Here is an 18,609-nt window from a genome sequence, read left to right as displayed (position 1 = left end):
CAAATTGTTAATAAAAGTGTAAGACTGAGACAAAAAGATAAAAAAAGGTATTGCATAAAATAGACAAATCATTTGACTTTCAGTAGCTTCTCAGAGACATTCATAGAATCTGTCATTTTGTCTCTTTCCTTGCTTTATGGTTTCTGTTGAAGAGTTGATGGAAAGAACAACAGATGAACAGATTCTTTGCACTGTTCCACGGCCTGTTCCATCATTTCAATTAGAACACCACTCTGGCTGAAAAGCAGTAAATGTGCACATACTAATTTGTTTGTCTCTAATGAGTTCATCTTGTTACAAAAATCCTACTGTCAATGTAATTGAAACAGAAAGTTGTCACTATTGCTCTTTAGTTCTAGGAAAAAGATAATGATGCAAGTATTTGCCATTTACTGAAAGTCTGCCATGTTTTAGTAAACTAGCGAAAAAAATCTCAAGTTGAGAATGAACCATGAATAAAGTTGGGTGTCTGTCATCTTGATGAAACAGTAAGTAGAAATCTGAATGGTTAGAACTTTAATATTTTGTCAGTTATTTAAAGTATTTTAAATTCCCTTATGATCTATGTATTGCCTGTTTAGAAGATGGCAGATAATATTGTTAGACAGTAAAAAAAGACAGCCAAACAGTTATGTAGCTACCTTCTTCTTTGTATAAATCCTGGAGAAAATAGGCAAGCTGCAATGTTCGTTCTGTTTACAACCTACTTGTTTCATCCTTTTTTCTTTTTTTCCGAAAGACTGTTTTTATTTTCATTTTTTTTTTAAATTTCTTTTTATCTAGTACAGCGTGCAATTCAGCCTTTCACTATGTTTTATTCCACATTTCTTCTTAGTTTGAAGTCATTTACACTTTACATTCAGACTTATGAAATTTACAAGTTTTCCCTGCAGGATATGGAAATGTAGGTCTATGAAGTTGTAATGCCTTTCGAAATAGAAATACTGCTTATGCTGTATAAATGTTTAAGGAACTAACAGCAAATGTTTACCTTAACAAAGCAATATAGAGGGCACACAGCTGTTGTAATGTTAAATAACAACATCACTAATCATTTATTGATAACCATAATAATTTTATTGTTTGCAAAACACTGAAATCCCTTTCTGAAAGTCACAGTAGAAATAAAAGGCTCTTATTTATTAAGATTTGATAACAACTCTAAAATGTGGATTCTTCTCCTTTTTTATTTTCTTTCACTGACAAGGAAAACCCAATAAAGTACTGGCTATCAAAAACAGAGTAGATAGAAAGAAGAACTGAATATCTCAAACTTGAGAGAAAAACTTCAAAAATAGTGGTGCCCATCACCCTGTTAAAATATTTGTTCTTATCTGTTCTCAGCATGTAGGTTGTGATAATATTTTGGGGTCTGATGCTAAGGAAGATAGGTGCCGTGTTTGTGGAGGAGATGGGAGTACCTGTGAAGCCACTGAAGGTTTCTTCAATGACTCATTGCTCAGAGGAGGTATGTACGTGTATGTCCATTCTATTGCACAGTACATTTAGATGACTCTTCAGTAAATACCAGTGCTGCCTTGATTCTCAGTATGGCATTGCTGCTGGTCATTCACTTGGACTCCTTTTGCCTCATTGTTTCCTTTTTTTCTGTATTAGTTTGGTATTATCTTAAATACAGTGTGTTTCATTACTTAGGTCTGTTGGTCTTTAATAGCACTTAAAGAAATAAGTGGAGAGTGTTTTGTTATTTTTTAGTTATGACGATACAGTAAGAGTAATGTTGTGTATTATTTTACTGCGTACGGTAGAATCTAGTAGCTAGTCATGCATGACATTTTAGAGTAGCAAAAATCCAGAAATGTTCATTGTGTTAAGAACTCAGAAAATGTATATAGGCAATTATTTTAAAACTTAACTCAAAAAAAAAAGAAAATATTAGTCTTGTAATCTTTGTGTTACTAGTTTTAGACTCACTAATACAGGAAAAGGAGTGACACACTGGAGTTAGTTCAGTTCAGTGAGCAATCAGTAAGATTATACAGGTCTGAAGCTCTTGATCCTCTGTGAGGAGAGGTTGAGAGAACTGGGCTTGGGCAGTCTCCAGTCCAGAGAATCCCCTGGTTTGTGGTGACGTTGTATCAACCTTCCAATACCTGTGAGGAGGTTATGGAGAAAACGGGCTCTTTGCACTGCTGGGTACCTGGTGGAAGATGAGACAATGGCTGTAAATTGATAGAAGAAAGGTGCTTACCAAATGGAATAAAAAAATATTTTCCCAGGAGGACAGTCTAGCAGTGGAGCTCATTGCCCAGAAAGGTTGTACAGTTTCCATCTTTGGAGTTTTTCATGACCTAGGAGGATAAACTACTTAGTAACTTTGGTCCAATTTGCCCCTGCTTGTAGCTGGAAGCTGGACTTAATGACTGACTGAGGTCCTCACCCACCTGAATTATCCAAGAATCCTAAAGTAATTTTATATGTTAATTGCTTCTGATAAACTGATGAAAATACTTTATTAGTACTTAAAAAAAGGAATTCCTGAATACATAAGTTCCTCTTATCATTTCAAAATTTTTGTGTGAAGTTTAAAGAGCTTTCTTTTATATGATAGGAAAGCAACTGTTCAAGTATATTCGAATCCTATATCTCATAGTAATTTTTTGTTGTAAGTAATTCACTAATGGTCAGTTACATTATTTAATATTGATGAATGTAAACAACAACAACAACAAATAAAATTTATCTTTGTCTTATAGGATATTTGGAAGTGGTTCAAATTCCAAGAGGTTCTGTGCACATTGAAATAAGAGAAGTGGCAATGTCAAAGAACTACATTGGTAAGAACATGGTTTAAGTAGCAGACTGTTATTTAAGTCAGAGTTTATGTTGTGATTTGAAGATACATTTTCTGGTTTGGCCAAACCATACATAAAGTTAGAAGTAGCAGAGGGAATAGTTAGCTGCTAATACGAGGTTGTGATCAGACAGTTACAGCAGTTAGTTAGGATATATTCCCTTGAATGGAGCTGTTGAAATACACCACATATACACCTCCTTGTCCATTCAGTGCAAAGTTGTGTCAAAGTCACTACAGTAGAAGTGTTAGACTTGAACTGAAGTGGATGAAGAAATAATACTCAATATGAGGAAATAAATAATCTACTGTCCCACTGTGAAGTAATGTCATCCATCTGAGAATTCTCTTGAGGGATTATAATGTTTTAAAACACAGTTTTATTTCATCAGCAACCATAGTTACTTAAATGCTAACAATGCCGTCTCCATACTTCAAGGCAATTAAATGTACTCCTTCCACAGTGTTGCTGTTATAGGGACTAGATGCCATTCCTGGTTTATAAAGAAAATGAGATGCAGAAAAACTGTGTGTTTAAGTGAGATCACTCAGGAAACCTGTTGTAAAGCACAGGATTAAATTCAGATTCCCAGATTATTATTAATTTCTTTAAAGACTGTTAAATGTGCTTTCTGTTTTTGTTTAATAATGGTATTTACAAATCTTAGTCAAACTCAAGACAACATGCATTTCTGAAAGTTTCTGTAGCTTAGTTTGAATAACAGTCAATTGACAGTGGTGCAAGAACACCAATTTCTTAGTCAGAAGTAGATTAGAGAGCTGATTAGTTCTAAAGCAAACTAACAGATTAACACTACTTGTTTAAGCTGAAAAGCAGCTGCAGGGGCTACTTATGCCAGTCTGTAGTCCATGTAGTTGGTATATAACACTAACATTTGGGAAGGGATTTGTGATCTTTGTGAGTTAGAAAGGCAATTATCCTCAGTCACATAAATTCCTAAGTGGATTATATTGACAATGATGGTACTGTTGAATACCTACCTTTCTTTCTGCCTGCAACCCTTTCTGAAATTCAGCAGATATTCAATCTCCTTCAATTCTGCAGGAATAATAACACTACTAGCAGTTGAGTGCTTCTATTCTTTCAGCATCATGTTCCCCATGGCCCCTCCCCCATTTCAAAATATACTATGTGTAAGTTTGCTTCTAGATCCTGTAGTGACATTTCAAACAGAGGTGGCTGGAGGGAGGTATACTATCGTAGTCATTTTCTGGAATTTCATGGACAGGTGGAAACCAGAACAAAGATGCTCCTACAATTGTTTGTTATTCTTCTGTAGGAATAGAGCAGAGGAAAGTGATCTGGAAAAGCATTTTGATTGGCACGATCTGAATAAAATGAATGGACAATGGAAATTTTTTGGCTTAAATAGAAAATACAGCTTCATTTATATTTAATCTGGCCACAGATCTAAAAATGTACAGTTGTACATAAATACTTTTTTTTATGTGCTTGTCACAATTTCAAGGGATTTCCTGAGTTCCAGGCTCTCTCCTCACTACTATGGTTCATGACACAATACAGTGACTACACAAATAGGGAATTCCTCTCTGTTACTAGTTTCTTGTTTATCATCTCCTTCTGGTACTACAGAACTTCTATAGACAATAAGGAACTTAAATTACTTTGAGAATTCCTGGTAAGTGAATGTGTCAGAGCTAGTTTCTTTACTCTAAACACGTGAGTATTTCCAAAGTAAATCCAGGCAAGTCAGTGCAACTGGATTTATGCTATGGAAAGATGTTCATTTTTAGACCCTTTGGTGCTGATGGAAATGGTTACTAATCCCTGCTGAATATTGCTGTCATCAGCTGAACATTACTGCCTCTTCGACTGTCTCTTGCTCGTATGAATGCTCTCTGATATGTTTTAGAAAATTCAAGTATCATTGAGACATTTTCTGTAACTGTTTAAGGTAAACCAACTGCCCACATGCATGCAGTTGAGAATAAAACATTACACAACCAAAGTTGCCTTAATCCTTAACGTTATGGTATGAATTCTTTCCCTATCCAGTAAAGTCAGTTATATGTCTCAACAAAAAATGACAAACTTTTTGATTATGGGTTTCCAACCATCATTTTCCCTTTAAAAATGTGTTTTATTTAAAGTAAATATATAAGCAAAATATGTATGTTGGTAATCTTCACCTTAAATCAAGAAGTCAGTGTCTAATTAACAGATTATTAATCTTAAGAACCAATGTTAATTTCATATTTAGAAATTTATTCTGATATTATTGATAAAATATCAAATACAAATCCTTGAATAATATGTGCTTGTCCATCCTAGTGGTTTGTTAGCTATGAAATATCTGTTTTATCTACAGTTCTTTTATGGTTCAAGGCTGTAAATTAGGAACAATAAAATATCCTATCAGATCAAGTACCTAATACTTAGATTTGTGATAGAAATATCTTGTATTTATGGTTTAATAAGGAAAAAAAATAGTGGACAAAGGAAAGAAAACAAGAACTGATTTGAAGTCATGTGTCAGACTAAATGTTCCTTCTCTGTTTTCCTCTGGACATTATCTGAGATACTTATTCCATGACATGGTTTCTTAATCTAAAGATGAGTTTGATTATACATTTCAGACCTGCATCTATTTTAATGTAGATTAGCATACATTGCTCATGTGCTCAGTTTTTAAGTTTAAGATATATTGTAAGTTGTCTGAGGCATTCTGGTTTGTTCCATATAGCATCTGCACGTTGAAACCTGCAAAGTACATCTGCATATTGAAGATTATTGCAGAGGTGAAACTGTTGATTTGCATGAGGGATCTTTTGACCAGGGCTAAAGAAGAGGTTTTATATTGCTTGAAAAAACAGTGATATAGAGCTGAAGTTACATACTTCTAACAGCTTAGTAGAATAATTTACAATGGCTTCTCCATTATAAATGCTGCTTCCAATTTTTAGGTGGCTTGTATTTTTTTTTAAGCTTTAAAATCTGAAGAGGATGACTACTATATTAATGGTGCCTGGACTATTGACTGGCCAAGAAAGTTTGATGTTGCTGGAACAGCTTTCTATTACAAGAGGCCAGCAGATGAACCAGAGTCTTTGGAAGCACTAGGCCCTACTTCAGAAAATCTCATAGTCATGGTAAAGTTATAATTAATATATTTGTGAAATTTGAAATATGTATTTGTGTTTTGAGAAAAGTCAAGGCCATGAATGAAATAAAAATAGGTTGTGTTTTCAAAAACTGTACAGCTTGCTTAACTGGGACTTTGCATGAGTGTTTTTAATACAGCTTTCCTACCTTTCAAAACTGACTGCAAACATTGTATGAAATAGGGAAAGAGTCAGAAGAGCACCAGGCAGTCTCACAGAAAATGCCTCATCTCTGTTAAATGTGGTTCACGCTAATGGTAGCAGAAATCGTAAATGAGCCATACATTTTATCTCTGCATGCTGCTGATACATGATAGTCCCTGACAGTTCTGTAGATGTCAGTTTTAAGCCTGGCCTGAGTGTGACGTATATATACTCTTAACACAGAAAGAGTATAATTACTTGACCCATGTTAAAGTATATTGTTGTGACATACATTGCTCTGAACAGATTTTATAAGGTATGAGGATGTAACAGAAGATGTGACCAGGATCCTGATACCCTGTCTCTGACAACAGGCAATAGTGAGTGAGCCTGCTGTTTCACTGCTACATTGAGGAGTATAAGAACAGAGTGATACTTTCCCAGTATAGTCTGTCAGCTGCCAGATTTGCAGTTCAGGAGCTGCCTGAGCCAGATGGGATATTTTTTGTATAGAATAATTGTTGCATGGATATTCACATTTTAGGCAGTATTTTCATACACCTGAATCATCTTTTTATCTTCTGTAGCTGTTGATAAGCTAGAGAGTCCATACAGAATGAATATACAATTATTATAGTGCCTTTTCTCATTCAGTCAGTGTCACTGACCTTCTTTCTGCAAGTTCTCTGCTCTTTCATCCAATGAAGGTAGGCAGAAGCGCTTCTGAAAAATGTAACAAAGTAGAAATGGATTAGAAGTAGCGCTAAGATGAGTCAGATTGTTGCATCTAACATGATTATATATTACTAGCAATAAAAAAAAATGTTTGTTAGAGAGTCCAAGGCTACTGTTGGACAGGGTGGAAGTGCGATACAACAGTGAGGGTAGACAAAAGCTCATGGTGATTGATGCACTTTTGTCTATATCATGTGCAGTGATGTGGCTTCGGCAAGAGTTTTGATATTCCTTTAAAGGAATCACAGGTGTGATTCCACTAAGCATATGCTGTTGGCTGCATTAAGGAAAAACAATTACCTCAGCAACAGTCTGTTGTTGTTACTATTATTACTATTACTGTAGTTGCTAGAAGTGCTAACAAGGGCAGAGTCAGGTTCATAGCTGCGGTGTGGCTTGTACCCCTCATAATATTTCAGTTAGAACTGCTACATGTTTGCACAGTAATGTCCTTGTCCAACTTTGAGCTCCCATATTATTATTCAGCTCTCAAATTAATTTCCATGAAGACATTAATTTTATGAAAACTAGCATTTTAGAACAATTTTTTCAGGAATAAAGAACTGATGGAAATTATAAAGTTGTGTTAAGGGAGAAAAAAAAAGATAAAGCTCATCTTAGACAATAATACTTTTGTATATGTTTTAAAAGTTAATACAGATTCTTGTGGGAATACCTAAAAGAACTACTGTGACTTCCTTTATTGCTTTGTTGCCTGTGACAGGACGTAACACATGCCTAGAATAAATGTCACTGTGTTTGCCCTCTGCTTGCCTGTTTTAATGGTATAACCAGTTGTTTTCAACTACAGATTCTGCTACAGGAACAAAATTTGGGTATAAGGTATAAATTCAATGTTCCCATCTCTCGCACTGGCAGTGGAGACAATGAAGTTGGCTTTGCATGGAATCACCTGCCTTGGTCAGAATGTTCTGCCACTTGTACTGGAGGTAAGACACCAGGCAGTCAAGCTACAGGGTAAACTGAATTGCAAGATACACTTTACCATATAGTTATGTAGGTGACTAATTGAAAACATTTCTTTCAGGTATGCCTCAAACCTTAATGAACATGTATTTTAATCACAATGGATTTTATTGTTTTCAAGTACATTTAATATGTTCAGATCTTTTGATTAAATACAGTGTATCTTGGCACAGTGTCTCTCTCTGCTGATACTTCTTCTGAGACCCTCTTGAAGTTGGTATGTTTGATTTCCACAGGAGCTTTGTTGATAAAGGACATCAGAAGTTTTGAGTAAGGAGATTAAAAACCAGAAGGCAAAACAGGCACCCGTTATTAAAGAGATGTGTCTTTGTGTGTTTGTAGGTATGTTTCACACAATCTTAGTCAGTCCTCCTGTCCTCCAGCCACCAAAGTTTAGGATGCACACTTGGCAGCTCCTCTATAGCAGATGATAACAATTGGATTATGCTTGCTAGCCCATAGCAATATGAGAGAATTGTTGCCCTTTGGCAGCAGTGGGGGATTTGTAGGTTGTCCCATGTGAATCATCATGGGTGGCTTTTGCCCACAATTTACTATATTCCTAATCCTCCCTCTAGTGGCCACCAATGCAATTCTTTACCTCTGACTGGGAGAGCAGGACAGTTGGCTTCCTTCAAAGCCAACACCATTGCTGCTGCAAGGAACTGGTGAGTAGAAGTGCTGTGTGAACAGTATCTTTCTTCTCTCTGGAGACTGAATGAGTCATCTCCCCAACATACCTCTGTTTCAGAAGATATGGGAGAGTGCTTTAAATCCATCTCAGAATTTCAGTTTCTACTGCACTGTGAATAGCCCACAGCAAGAGGAAGATACAATATTTTTTTAAAGAACCTTTGGAACAAGTATTTTTTACTTTCTTGTTTTCTGACTATTGGAAGCATTCATGTTTAGAACCACGATAACTCACCCTTCTGCTGGAAGTTGCTGTGGCCGTTACTTCTTGTGTGCAGTGTAAATACAGTTTAGCCATACATAATACACAAAAGATAGCACGAATTCTTTTCTCTGACACTAGAGAAGGTCTTGAAACAAAATAGACAAAGATGCCAACTTTCTCCAGTATTTTTATTGTTCATTTGTTAGATTCCTGGGTTACAGGGTGCTTCTTTAACTTCAATTTTAGTAATAATAACTGTGGTAGGGAAAGGAACATTTTAAAGGAGAAGTATAAAGAAGGGAAGTGCCTAGCTCATAGCAAAAGACAGTTCCAAGTATCAGAACCTTAGGGGTATTGTCAAGTCCTATTTTTTATGATGGCAGTGAGTTAGTGATCTGTCTGATGTCATGGGAAATTTTCCACTGATTTAGATAGAGGCAGGATTTCAGCCATGGATCTTCTGTCATGAAGGTCATTCTTATTTCACACATTTGACAGTATACAATGAAAAAATAATTGGCTCTTAAGGAGTAGGCACTTGTCTAGATTAAAAAAATTGGATGTAATCATTAGCTTTCAAGGGAAGATTTGTGAATCCCTAAAAACTGCTTCTATTTATTATTTTTAAATTCGGAGGGAGGCAAAGGAGAGTTTTGTTTTTTGTTTTTTGTTTTTTGTTTTTTTTTTTTTGTAGCTTATGGTGGCCAAACCAGGCACTTTTCTCTCCTGTCCTTCAGTTTAATAGAAGGACATCCTGTGGCCACTTGTTTTCACTGAGTGCTGTGTTCATGACATAAGTATTACATTGTAGCTATAATTCATCTTAAAGACTGTATCTGCTTTCTCTATTTGAGTACCTGCTACTCCCTTCAGTTTATGAAACACCTTTCACTATATGCCAGAAGAAGATACAATTCTAAAGAGGAGCTGAGTCAGGGAAGAAGAAAAGGGAGACAAAGGTTGTAGAGACAAAGACTTTAACTGGCAAATTTAGTTAGTAAAAATATGAAGTGTTGAGAAAACTTAAAACTGAAACCACAGCATGGCTTTGTTTATTTCTATAGTATTCATTATGAAGCCCATTATTGAAGTTCTGTTTACTTAAACTCTGTCTTTAGAAGAGACATTTTGCTAGACTTCAAAGGATAACAAAGTATTAAACAGTTAAAGAATTTCTCACTGAAAGTAAAAAGGATAATAAGCATGTGTGAAGAATATTGGCATGGAAATTAATTTTTATTTAGGGGGTTAAAGAAATACATGGTGACTTAGGGACAGACTGTGAATATTTTTCAACATTTTCTGCTTCTTACTTTAGTTGGTGTACCTCACCTGTAGTGCATGAACTGATCAGGTTTTGATCATATGATTCATCCTGATCCGGGAAAGCTCCAGATAATGTAGAGCCAGATATACTTCTATATCAAAGCATAGGGTTTATTTCAAAGCTTTAGGCAAATCTAAATTCTAATCAACACATTTAACTTCTATCCATCTCTGAACTTGTCTGTATTTTAAGGTTATGTCTTGTTGTCTAGGATTATGTAACACTTAAAAAACTCTCTTAGAAGAACATCACATTTGCAAGTATTTAGAAGCCAGGAAATGTCAGAATTAAGGATTACTATGAAATCTTTTTTTTCCTGTAGTTGTGGCTGTTCTGTGAAACAGGGACCAATTGACCAGGCACCATTTTCACAGGCTAGCTCATGTCTACTGAACACTGCATAAGTCTATTTGTCTCTAAACCAAACTAATTTTATCTGCATTGCATACCTTTTGACCAAGTCTGTGATTTTTAAACTTAATTATTACTACATGTAATAACCAAAATGATGTTTCTCCAGTGTGAACTTGAGGATATATATTGAATGTCTGAAGGAGAGCCCAAAGGCATTGTGACAGTGCAGAGTTTAAATAATTTTGGAGTATTATATGTTGCAGAAGTGTCCAGTTTTTTTGTGCAGTCTCTCCTTCATAGCGTTTTGAGAGCAATCCACTGCATTCAGCTGTTCCTAGACCTGCTTTATGCCTTGCCTTGGAGAAGGGTAACTAGAGCACTCAGGAGCTAAGGAACAAGTTAAGAGCCAGCTAGAAGCAACCTGCAATCTTTGGTTAGATAGAAACACGCTGTCTTTTCCGCAGGACTTCTGTATTATGTTCATCTCTGCTGTGCTGAGGAGTCAAATCTGAACATTAAAAACATTACCTTTTCCAACAGGACCTCTGTTCTAGGGCCTGTCCGTTTTGCACAATAGGAAGAGCACAGTAAATGGAATGTTAGGGAAGAGAAGGGTTTCCTACTTCCAATGGCTGAATGCTGAGCTCTGGATTCCATTCCTGCCTCCCCTTTGTGGTTCTCATGGTACTGAGCAACTCAGAGCATAAAATTACAGTCTTACTTGCTAATTATAAATTCATTATTGTACAGGTAGCTCTCTGGAATTTCTGACCTCTGATGCATGCAGGAAATTTCATCATCGCGTGTGAAAGCTCACCTGAAATCAATGACCTCTCTATAAGCAGACATTATACCCCCTCTCTCTCTGTATTCTCCATAGCTGTGTCTAGAAAATAAGTTAAACTTCATGAGACAAACACTTCATGTTTAGATTACCTCTAAAAGCAGAGGAAAGTCTTCTCTGAGAGGCAGGCTTGGCTATAATGACCATGAGGTTGTGGAGTTCAATATTGAATGACGACATAGCAGGACAGTGAGCAAGATTACAGCCATGAACTTCAGGAGAGCTAACTTTAGTCTCATTAGGGATCCTCCTGGAAGAATCCCATGGGAACAGACCCTGAAGGGAAGAGGGGTTCTAGAGAGTTGGTCGGTATTCAAGGATCATTTCCTTCAGGCTCAAGAATGATGCACCCCGATGTGAAAGGTATTAAGCCAAGGGGGCAAAAAACCTCTGTGGATGAATAAAGAAATCCTGTCATTACTCAGGCATAATCAGGAAACACGCAGGAAATGGAAGCAGCGTTAGACCACTTTGAGTGAATATAGAGGGGTGGTCAGAGTAAGTAGAAATGAGCCTAGAAAGGCCAAGGCCCATCGAGAAGTAAATATGGCCCAGGACGTCAAGGATAACAAAATGGGCCTTTTTCAAATACGTCAGTATCAAAAGGAAAACTAAAGGTAATGTGTGCCAATTAGTAAATGTAGAGGGGACCCTGGAAACAGAGGACACAGAGAAGGCAGAGCTATTGAATGCCGCCTTGGCATCAGTCTTCACTGTCAAGACCAGGCATCAGGGATTTTCTGATCCAGGAGACCCGGGTAAAGGAATGTCGGAAGGAAGACTTTCACTTGGCCAAGGAGGATTGGGTCTCAGAACATCTAAAGAAATTTGACATCCACAAGTCCATGGACCCTAATGGGATGCATACACAAGTGCTGAGAGAGCTGGCAGGCATCATGGCTGGTCTGTTCATGATCATCTTTGAAAGGTCGTGGAAATCAGGAGGGTGCCTGAGGACTGGAAGAAAGCAAATGTCATCCCAGTCTTCTAAAAGATCAAGAAGGAGGACCCAGGCAACTACTGGCCATTCAACCTCAGTCCCTGGGAAGGTGATGAAGTGCCTTGTTCTGGGGGCCATCTCTACCCACGTGGAAGACAAGGTGATCAGGAGTAGTCAGCATGGATTCACTAAAGGTAAATCATGCTTGACCAACCTGATTGCCTCCTATAATGAAACAGCTACCTGGGTGAGGTAAGAGCAATGGGTATTGTCTACCTCAACTTCAGCAAGGCTTTCAACACCGTATCTCGCAACATCCTCCTAGGCAAACTCAGGAATGTGGACTGGATGAATGGGCAGTGAGGTGGATTGAGAACTGGCTGAATGGCAGAATCCAGGGGATCATAATCAGTGGTACAGGGGCTAGTTGAGGGCCTGTCACTAGTGGTGTCCCCCAGGTTCAATACTAGGCCAGTATTGTTAACTTGTTCATCCATGACTTTGATGAAGGGACAGATGCCTCTTCAGCAAGTTCACTGACAAAGGTTGGAGAGATGGGCAGAGGACTGTCTGATATTCAACAAGGGCAAGTGCAGGTCATGAACCTGTGGAGAAATAACCCCAGGCACAAGCACTGGGGTTATTGGCTGAGGACCAACCTCCTGGAAAGCAGCTCTGCAGAGAAGGTCCAGGGGGTCCTGGTGGACAGCGAGCTGTCTATGAGCCAGCACTGTGTCCTTGTGACCAAGAAGGCCAATGGTGTCCTGGTGTGCATTAGGAAGAAGGTTGCCAGCAGTTTGAGGGAGGTGATCCTACCCCAGTGGGGACTGGAATGCTGTGTCCATCTCTGGACATCTCAGTACAAGAGAGACGTGGAACTCCAGGAGTGGGTCTAGTAGAGGACTACAAAGTTGATTAAGGGACTGGAGCATACAAGGAAAGGCTGAGTGGGCTGGGCCCGTTTAGCCTCAAGAAGAAACAACTGTCTCCAGTCAATATCTATAAGTATTTGAAGGGAGATGCCAAAAAGATGGAGCCAGGCTTTTCTCAGTGGAGCCAAACAATAGGGCGAGAGGCAGTGGGCAGAAACTGATGCACAGGAAATTCCACCTGAAGATGAGGAAGGCTTCTTTACTGTGCAGGTGACTGTGCACTGGAACAGATTGCCCAGAGAGGTTCTGGAGTCTTTATAACTGGTGGCAAACTTGGACAAGAAAACAATGCCAGAGAATACCAAAATGTACAGTACAAAGTTCTGTGTACAGAGAAGAATGGGAGAGGAGAGAACACAGGGAAATCAGAAAAAATGGATGGCAGCAACAGAAAATTTTCTTTAATGACCTGAGTATCATTTAATGAAAAAGACTGAGAAAGGGAAAAATAAAATATGTAGAAATAGGTAATGAAACAAAAAAGAAAGAGAGAGGAAAGGGTGATATATATCACTTACAGATCACAGAATTGTAGTTTATTTACTATCATGCATGTCTTTCCTTATATATTATCTTGTAATTTTCCAAGGTCAAGTGTATGACTGTGTCCAGATCAGTAAGTATTCTTAATAAGGAACGGCTGGTGGTACTGTTTAAAAAAAATCCAACAAAGGAAAAGAAAAAAGGAAAAAAATCCTTTATGGTTTGTTTTGTTTTGTTTTGTTTTTTTTAATGCATGACTCAAGTAAGTGCATACTCCTTTTTTTAATTTCTTCAATGTTTAATTAATTCTAGCAATAAATGGGAACAAATAGCAGCATCTATTATCTGGAATTTGTCAGTAATCCTAAGCATTAGTTTGGATTTCATTTATTCTGTTAGAGTTCATCTCCAGATGAGTTAGGTATTTATGTGAATTTTTATGAAACGGTATACTAAGTAAATTGATTGCTGTCCAGTTTTCTTTGCTGCTCCTCACTTGTGTAAAGTAGTGCCAACTATGTTTTCCTTTCATGCCCTCAGATGAATTATGAAACTATCTTTAGACAAATAAAACATATTTTTCCTCACCAAAGAAAATGTAAGTTTGGCTCTGTGATTAATATCTTGTGATCTGATGAGTGAGCTCAGAAAGTATGTCTGGGTTAACCAGCATGCACTAGTTTTGGTGATGCAAGCTTCACTATGTATTGGTACTGGAATCTTTATAATTAACTGTTGCAATCACAAACCACAATTTTTGGGATTGCTTTTAAAAATAGATATGGCATTTACATGCCTGCAATTTTAATTCAAGAATAAAATGTGCTCCATGTAATTGCTGAAAGTCATGCAGACTATTTGTGAATTGAAATCTGCAAAACATCTCAATTCTCTGGAAATTGTGGTCACAAAAACATTGGAGTTTGGTTTTTTTGTAAGGATTGCATTGACCAGTTATGAGGACATTTTGTCTTTTATTATAAACTATGAATCTGTAGATTTGAAAGCAGAGTGTTTCTCTCTAACTACTTGTAATTATTCCCCCCAGAGTTTAAATTAACTGGTTTAGCTGTGCTTTTTAAATTATTTTAAGAGAGACCATATACTCAGGGAAGAGTTGATAATTTAAAAAGAGTTTTTCAAGGCCCACAGGACATAACCAAGTTGTAGCTGTTGTCTGGGTAAAAACAGCACTTCTAGCTTTTCCATTTCTTTTTCTTGTCTTAAAAATTAGAATCTGATTTTTTTTCTGAGGTTTTATGTTGAATTACATTGTAACTAGACAGCAATTATGTAAAATTTATATACTGTGTGACAAAATGTTGCAGAACTTTTTAAAAACAGGATTAATGTATCTCCTGGCATCAATTAAAGATTCTTCACTGTGTAATTGAATAGTAGTGAATACTGTCTTATAGGTGATACACTACTGAACAATGTTCAATAAATAACACACCTGATTTAAATTTTTTTTAGAACCGAGCACAGTGATCCTTTGTGTTCATAGAATTTTCTTATTACTTAACTGCTCAGAAATGAATCTGTTAAGGTTGCCAATTTTTAGCCAAAGCCTAGAAGGAAATGTGTCTCATGCGAGTAGGAATTTCAGTAAAAACATTAATATATATGCTGTCTGATAAATATATTTGTGAGAATGGTGTGCCTCATTAAAATTATTAATTCTAAAGTATGAATAAATTATTTTTAAGTTATTAAGTAGTTATATTTGAGGGAAATATCAGTATGAAGGCCACATTCAGCCTGTTTTATCAGCCACCAAGAAAATTAAGGCAACTTGTGATAGAAAGGTTGAACATTACTTGTATGTCAGCTAGCACTACCATGTTACTAGCATTGCTGTTCGGCTAGAGCTGTGAAATATGATTTATCATCATGGTAAAATTTGAGTAGAAAATTGCTAGAAATATTCCTTATCAGGTTATTCAGATCTGATTCTAATTATTCTCATCTCTTGGCAGTGTTTGCATAGATTATAGAATTCAAAGTGAATTTTGCCACAGCTTCTCAAATATTTAGATCTTCCACTTATTTGTCAAGAACAAAAGGAAGGTATTATTTCCTCCTATGAGGAAAGACTAAGAGAATTGGGTTTGTTCAGCATGGAAAAGAGATGGCTTAGGGGTGATCTAATTGCAGCTGTACAGTACCTGAAGGGGCCTAAAAGAAGGATGGAGAGGGACTTCTTATAGGACGGGACAAGAGGGAATGGCAGTAAATTAAAACAGAGCAGGTTCAGATTAGATATTAAGAAAAAATTCTCTACTGAGGTTGGTGAGACACTGGAGCAGGTTGCCCACAGAAGCTGTGGATGCTCTAACCCTGCGAGTGTTCAAGGCCAGGTTGGATGGGGCTCTGAGCAACTCATTCTAGTGGAAGATGACCCTGGCTATGTCAGGGGGATTGGGTGATCTTTAAGTTCCCTTCCAACCTAAACCATTCTATGATTCTATGATTCTGTATGTGTCTTAAAATGAAGAGATGGCTGTGAAGTTGGCAGATATTTGAAGCCAGGAGATTTTAATCCCCATTTAGTTCTATGCATTTCACGTTTTGGAAAAAGTTAATTAATTGCTTCTGGTTTTAAGAAAGGTACAGGGCTTTTTGCAACTTTTATAATGCAAATAATCTCATTATTTCGGAATTATAACTAGTTATGTTCAATAAAATACTGCATGTGAATTGCAAATCCACAGTCTTTTTATGCTAATGAACATCACACAGTTTGTTTTAAAGAGAGAGGAGTCAGTATGTACTAGTCTTAACAACAATACACTGTTGTCATATCAGTGGCTCTTCACTGCCTTTCTTAAGGTCCTGTTTTTTAAAAAAAAAACCACACAACAGAAAATCTGTTTAATACACTACCTTATAACGTTGCCTTGGCAGCGATATGTCATTATGTTTTGGGAATAACGATCAATTCTAAATTGCCCTTTTGATGGTTAGTAATGAAAGAAGAGCTGGAAGTGCTAGACAAAATGAGTATTCACAGGGACAACCTGTACCTTTCATATTGAGTTATACTTCTATTATTTTCATGAAGAAAATTTGAAGGATAACATGTATAAAAATGCAACACTGTTTCCCAGTATTGCTGGTTCATTTTAAACCAGAGCACATAAACAGTAGTTCCGCATTGAAGCGTGACCACTTTCAATTTGGTGATGTTTTCTTTGGAAATTTAAGTGTCTTTCCTCGGAGAGGATGGCAGACAGAGAATGAATTTTGTGCAATATATAAATGAAAACAATCTGTTAATAAATCTATAAATATATTCGCTTTGTTTTAGAAAACAACAGCAATTTAAAATCCTCTCTCAGTGGGGTAGCCTAAAATTGAAGGAAAATAAAAGCTTTATTGTGGTCAGGGGGCATTCAGTCAGCTGAAATTCACACTGCTGCAGCTTTCAGAGAGTTAAAGTGGGATGGTAGGATTAATAACCAATAGGTGAAATACACTTATCCTGAGCAAGTAGAAGAGCAAGAATGATTAGATAATCAATGGTCTTTCATTTCATCCCAAGGTGTACAGAAACAAGAGGTGGTGTGTAAAAGGCTGGATGACAGCTCCACTGTACAGAACAATTACTGTGACCCTGACAGCAAGCCTCCAGAAAACCAAAGAGCCTGCAACACTGAGCCTTGCCCACCTGAGTAAGTCATTAATCACTAAGATGGACAGCTTTTTTGCATAGATAGAAAACTCTTCATAATCTATAATAAATCGTATTGAACAAAGGTGTATAAAATTCTGATCTAGTATTCATGTCTTATCAGAAAGGATATTTAGGTCTGGTTTTTTGGTTATGGTTTCTGTTTCATCTTGTCCTTCTAAAATCATCTGTGGAAAATTCATTTAGCTAGAGGAAGTCTGATTTGACTGAGGAACAGCTCATACGTTTTAAGTGAAAAGAGACTAGCGAAATAGTTTCTTAGAGTGTGAGTGTCATCTGCTGTGAATAGTGCAGAGAGTAGAACTGGGGACCATTCTAAAGGCAACAATGATAGAAGAATGTTGAGGTGAGCATAACTTTACCCTAGTTAATAATATTGCATCCTAAATGTTTGCTATATTTTAAAGTATGTTATATTAAAACTTGGGTTGAAGTGTTCATGTGAGAAGTGGCAAATATAGAACCTGCTTAATAGACCAAACCATTTTGTGATAATAGTTTTGTCAGTCTTTCTCTCCAACATGCTCAGTGTTGTACAGTAATGCTGTGTGTTTTTAAGGATTAGGTGCCTACATGGTTACTGCTATTTAGATTTGTTTTTAAAGATAGTTGTATGCTATATATTGAAAAGATAATTAAAAACACAGCAACTCATTTGATTGAAAATGAAGTGTGGCAAGGACCTATAGCATAGCTTACAAAAGCTGTTTAGAAACAGTTGTGGTATTTTGCGCTAGAGAATAATATTAGCATGTGCACAACAGCTTCTCTTATGTTTCGAGACAAATAAAGCTCATGGAAAAGCTCAAAGACACGAACAGTTTATTGATTCCCAAGCTCTGGTTAGTTTGACTTTGGTGATAATCTGTAGCTGTATTCCAACTGGGCATGAAAATCATTAATGCTGATTATATGTAGATACTGCACAATACTGTGATCTCTTGTAAATGTCTCTTAGAAACTGCTAAATTGTGGCATAAAGGACACTGGGAGGAATGGGACAAGATTATTGTGCATTAATAAAATCCTAACAGGTGTTCATGAAGCCAGTATCTTCCTAGAGTATCAGCTGCTTCCTTCATGTTGTGCCTGGTTGCAGAATGGCAAAGCAATGTCTTCTACGCTTACTTCTGCTGTGTCATACACCTTACTCATTTGACACAGAGCAAAATGAAGCCATTGCACTGCTGTCGTCTTGAGTGTGAATGTGAATTTGCTGTCACACAAGCAGGTCTGAAGTAGGTCAAAATCATTGTCCCCACAGTCTGTATATAAATACATGTTTATCTTGCAAGGATGTGCATTTGTACTC

At 36.9% G+C, this 18,609-nt stretch overlaps 1 protein-coding gene across 6 annotated transcripts in view; it reads left to right on the top strand.

Annotated features, from left to right (window-relative positions):
* The window catches only part of ADAMTS6 (ADAM metallopeptidase with thrombospondin type 1 motif 6), a 148,057-nt gene that overhangs the window by 111,994 nt on the left and 17,454 nt on the right, over positions 1–18,609 (top strand). For all 6 annotated transcript variants that reach the window (XM_027635080.1, XM_027635076.1, XM_027635077.1 and 3 more), the window contains 5 exons: positions 1,345–1,468; positions 2,718–2,798; positions 5,784–5,947; positions 7,650–7,788; positions 17,148–17,277. In XM_027635080.1, coding sequence (XP_027490881.1) covers positions 1,345–1,468; positions 2,718–2,798; positions 5,784–5,947; positions 7,650–7,788; positions 17,148–17,277 — 638 coding nt within the window. The remainder of the gene's footprint in view (positions 1–1,344; positions 1,469–2,717; positions 2,799–5,783; positions 5,948–7,649; positions 7,789–17,147; positions 17,278–18,609) is intronic.

The sequence above is a fragment of the Corapipo altera genome, unplaced genomic scaffold, assembly GCF_003945725.1.
Source record: "Corapipo altera isolate COAL_440 unplaced genomic scaffold, ASM394572v1 61411, whole genome shotgun sequence".
In the NCBI taxonomy this organism is placed as follows: Eukaryota; Metazoa; Chordata; class Aves; order Passeriformes; family Pipridae; genus Corapipo; species Corapipo altera.
Note: the sequence above shows the minus strand (reverse complement) of the source record. Positions and strands in the feature narration are given on the sequence as shown.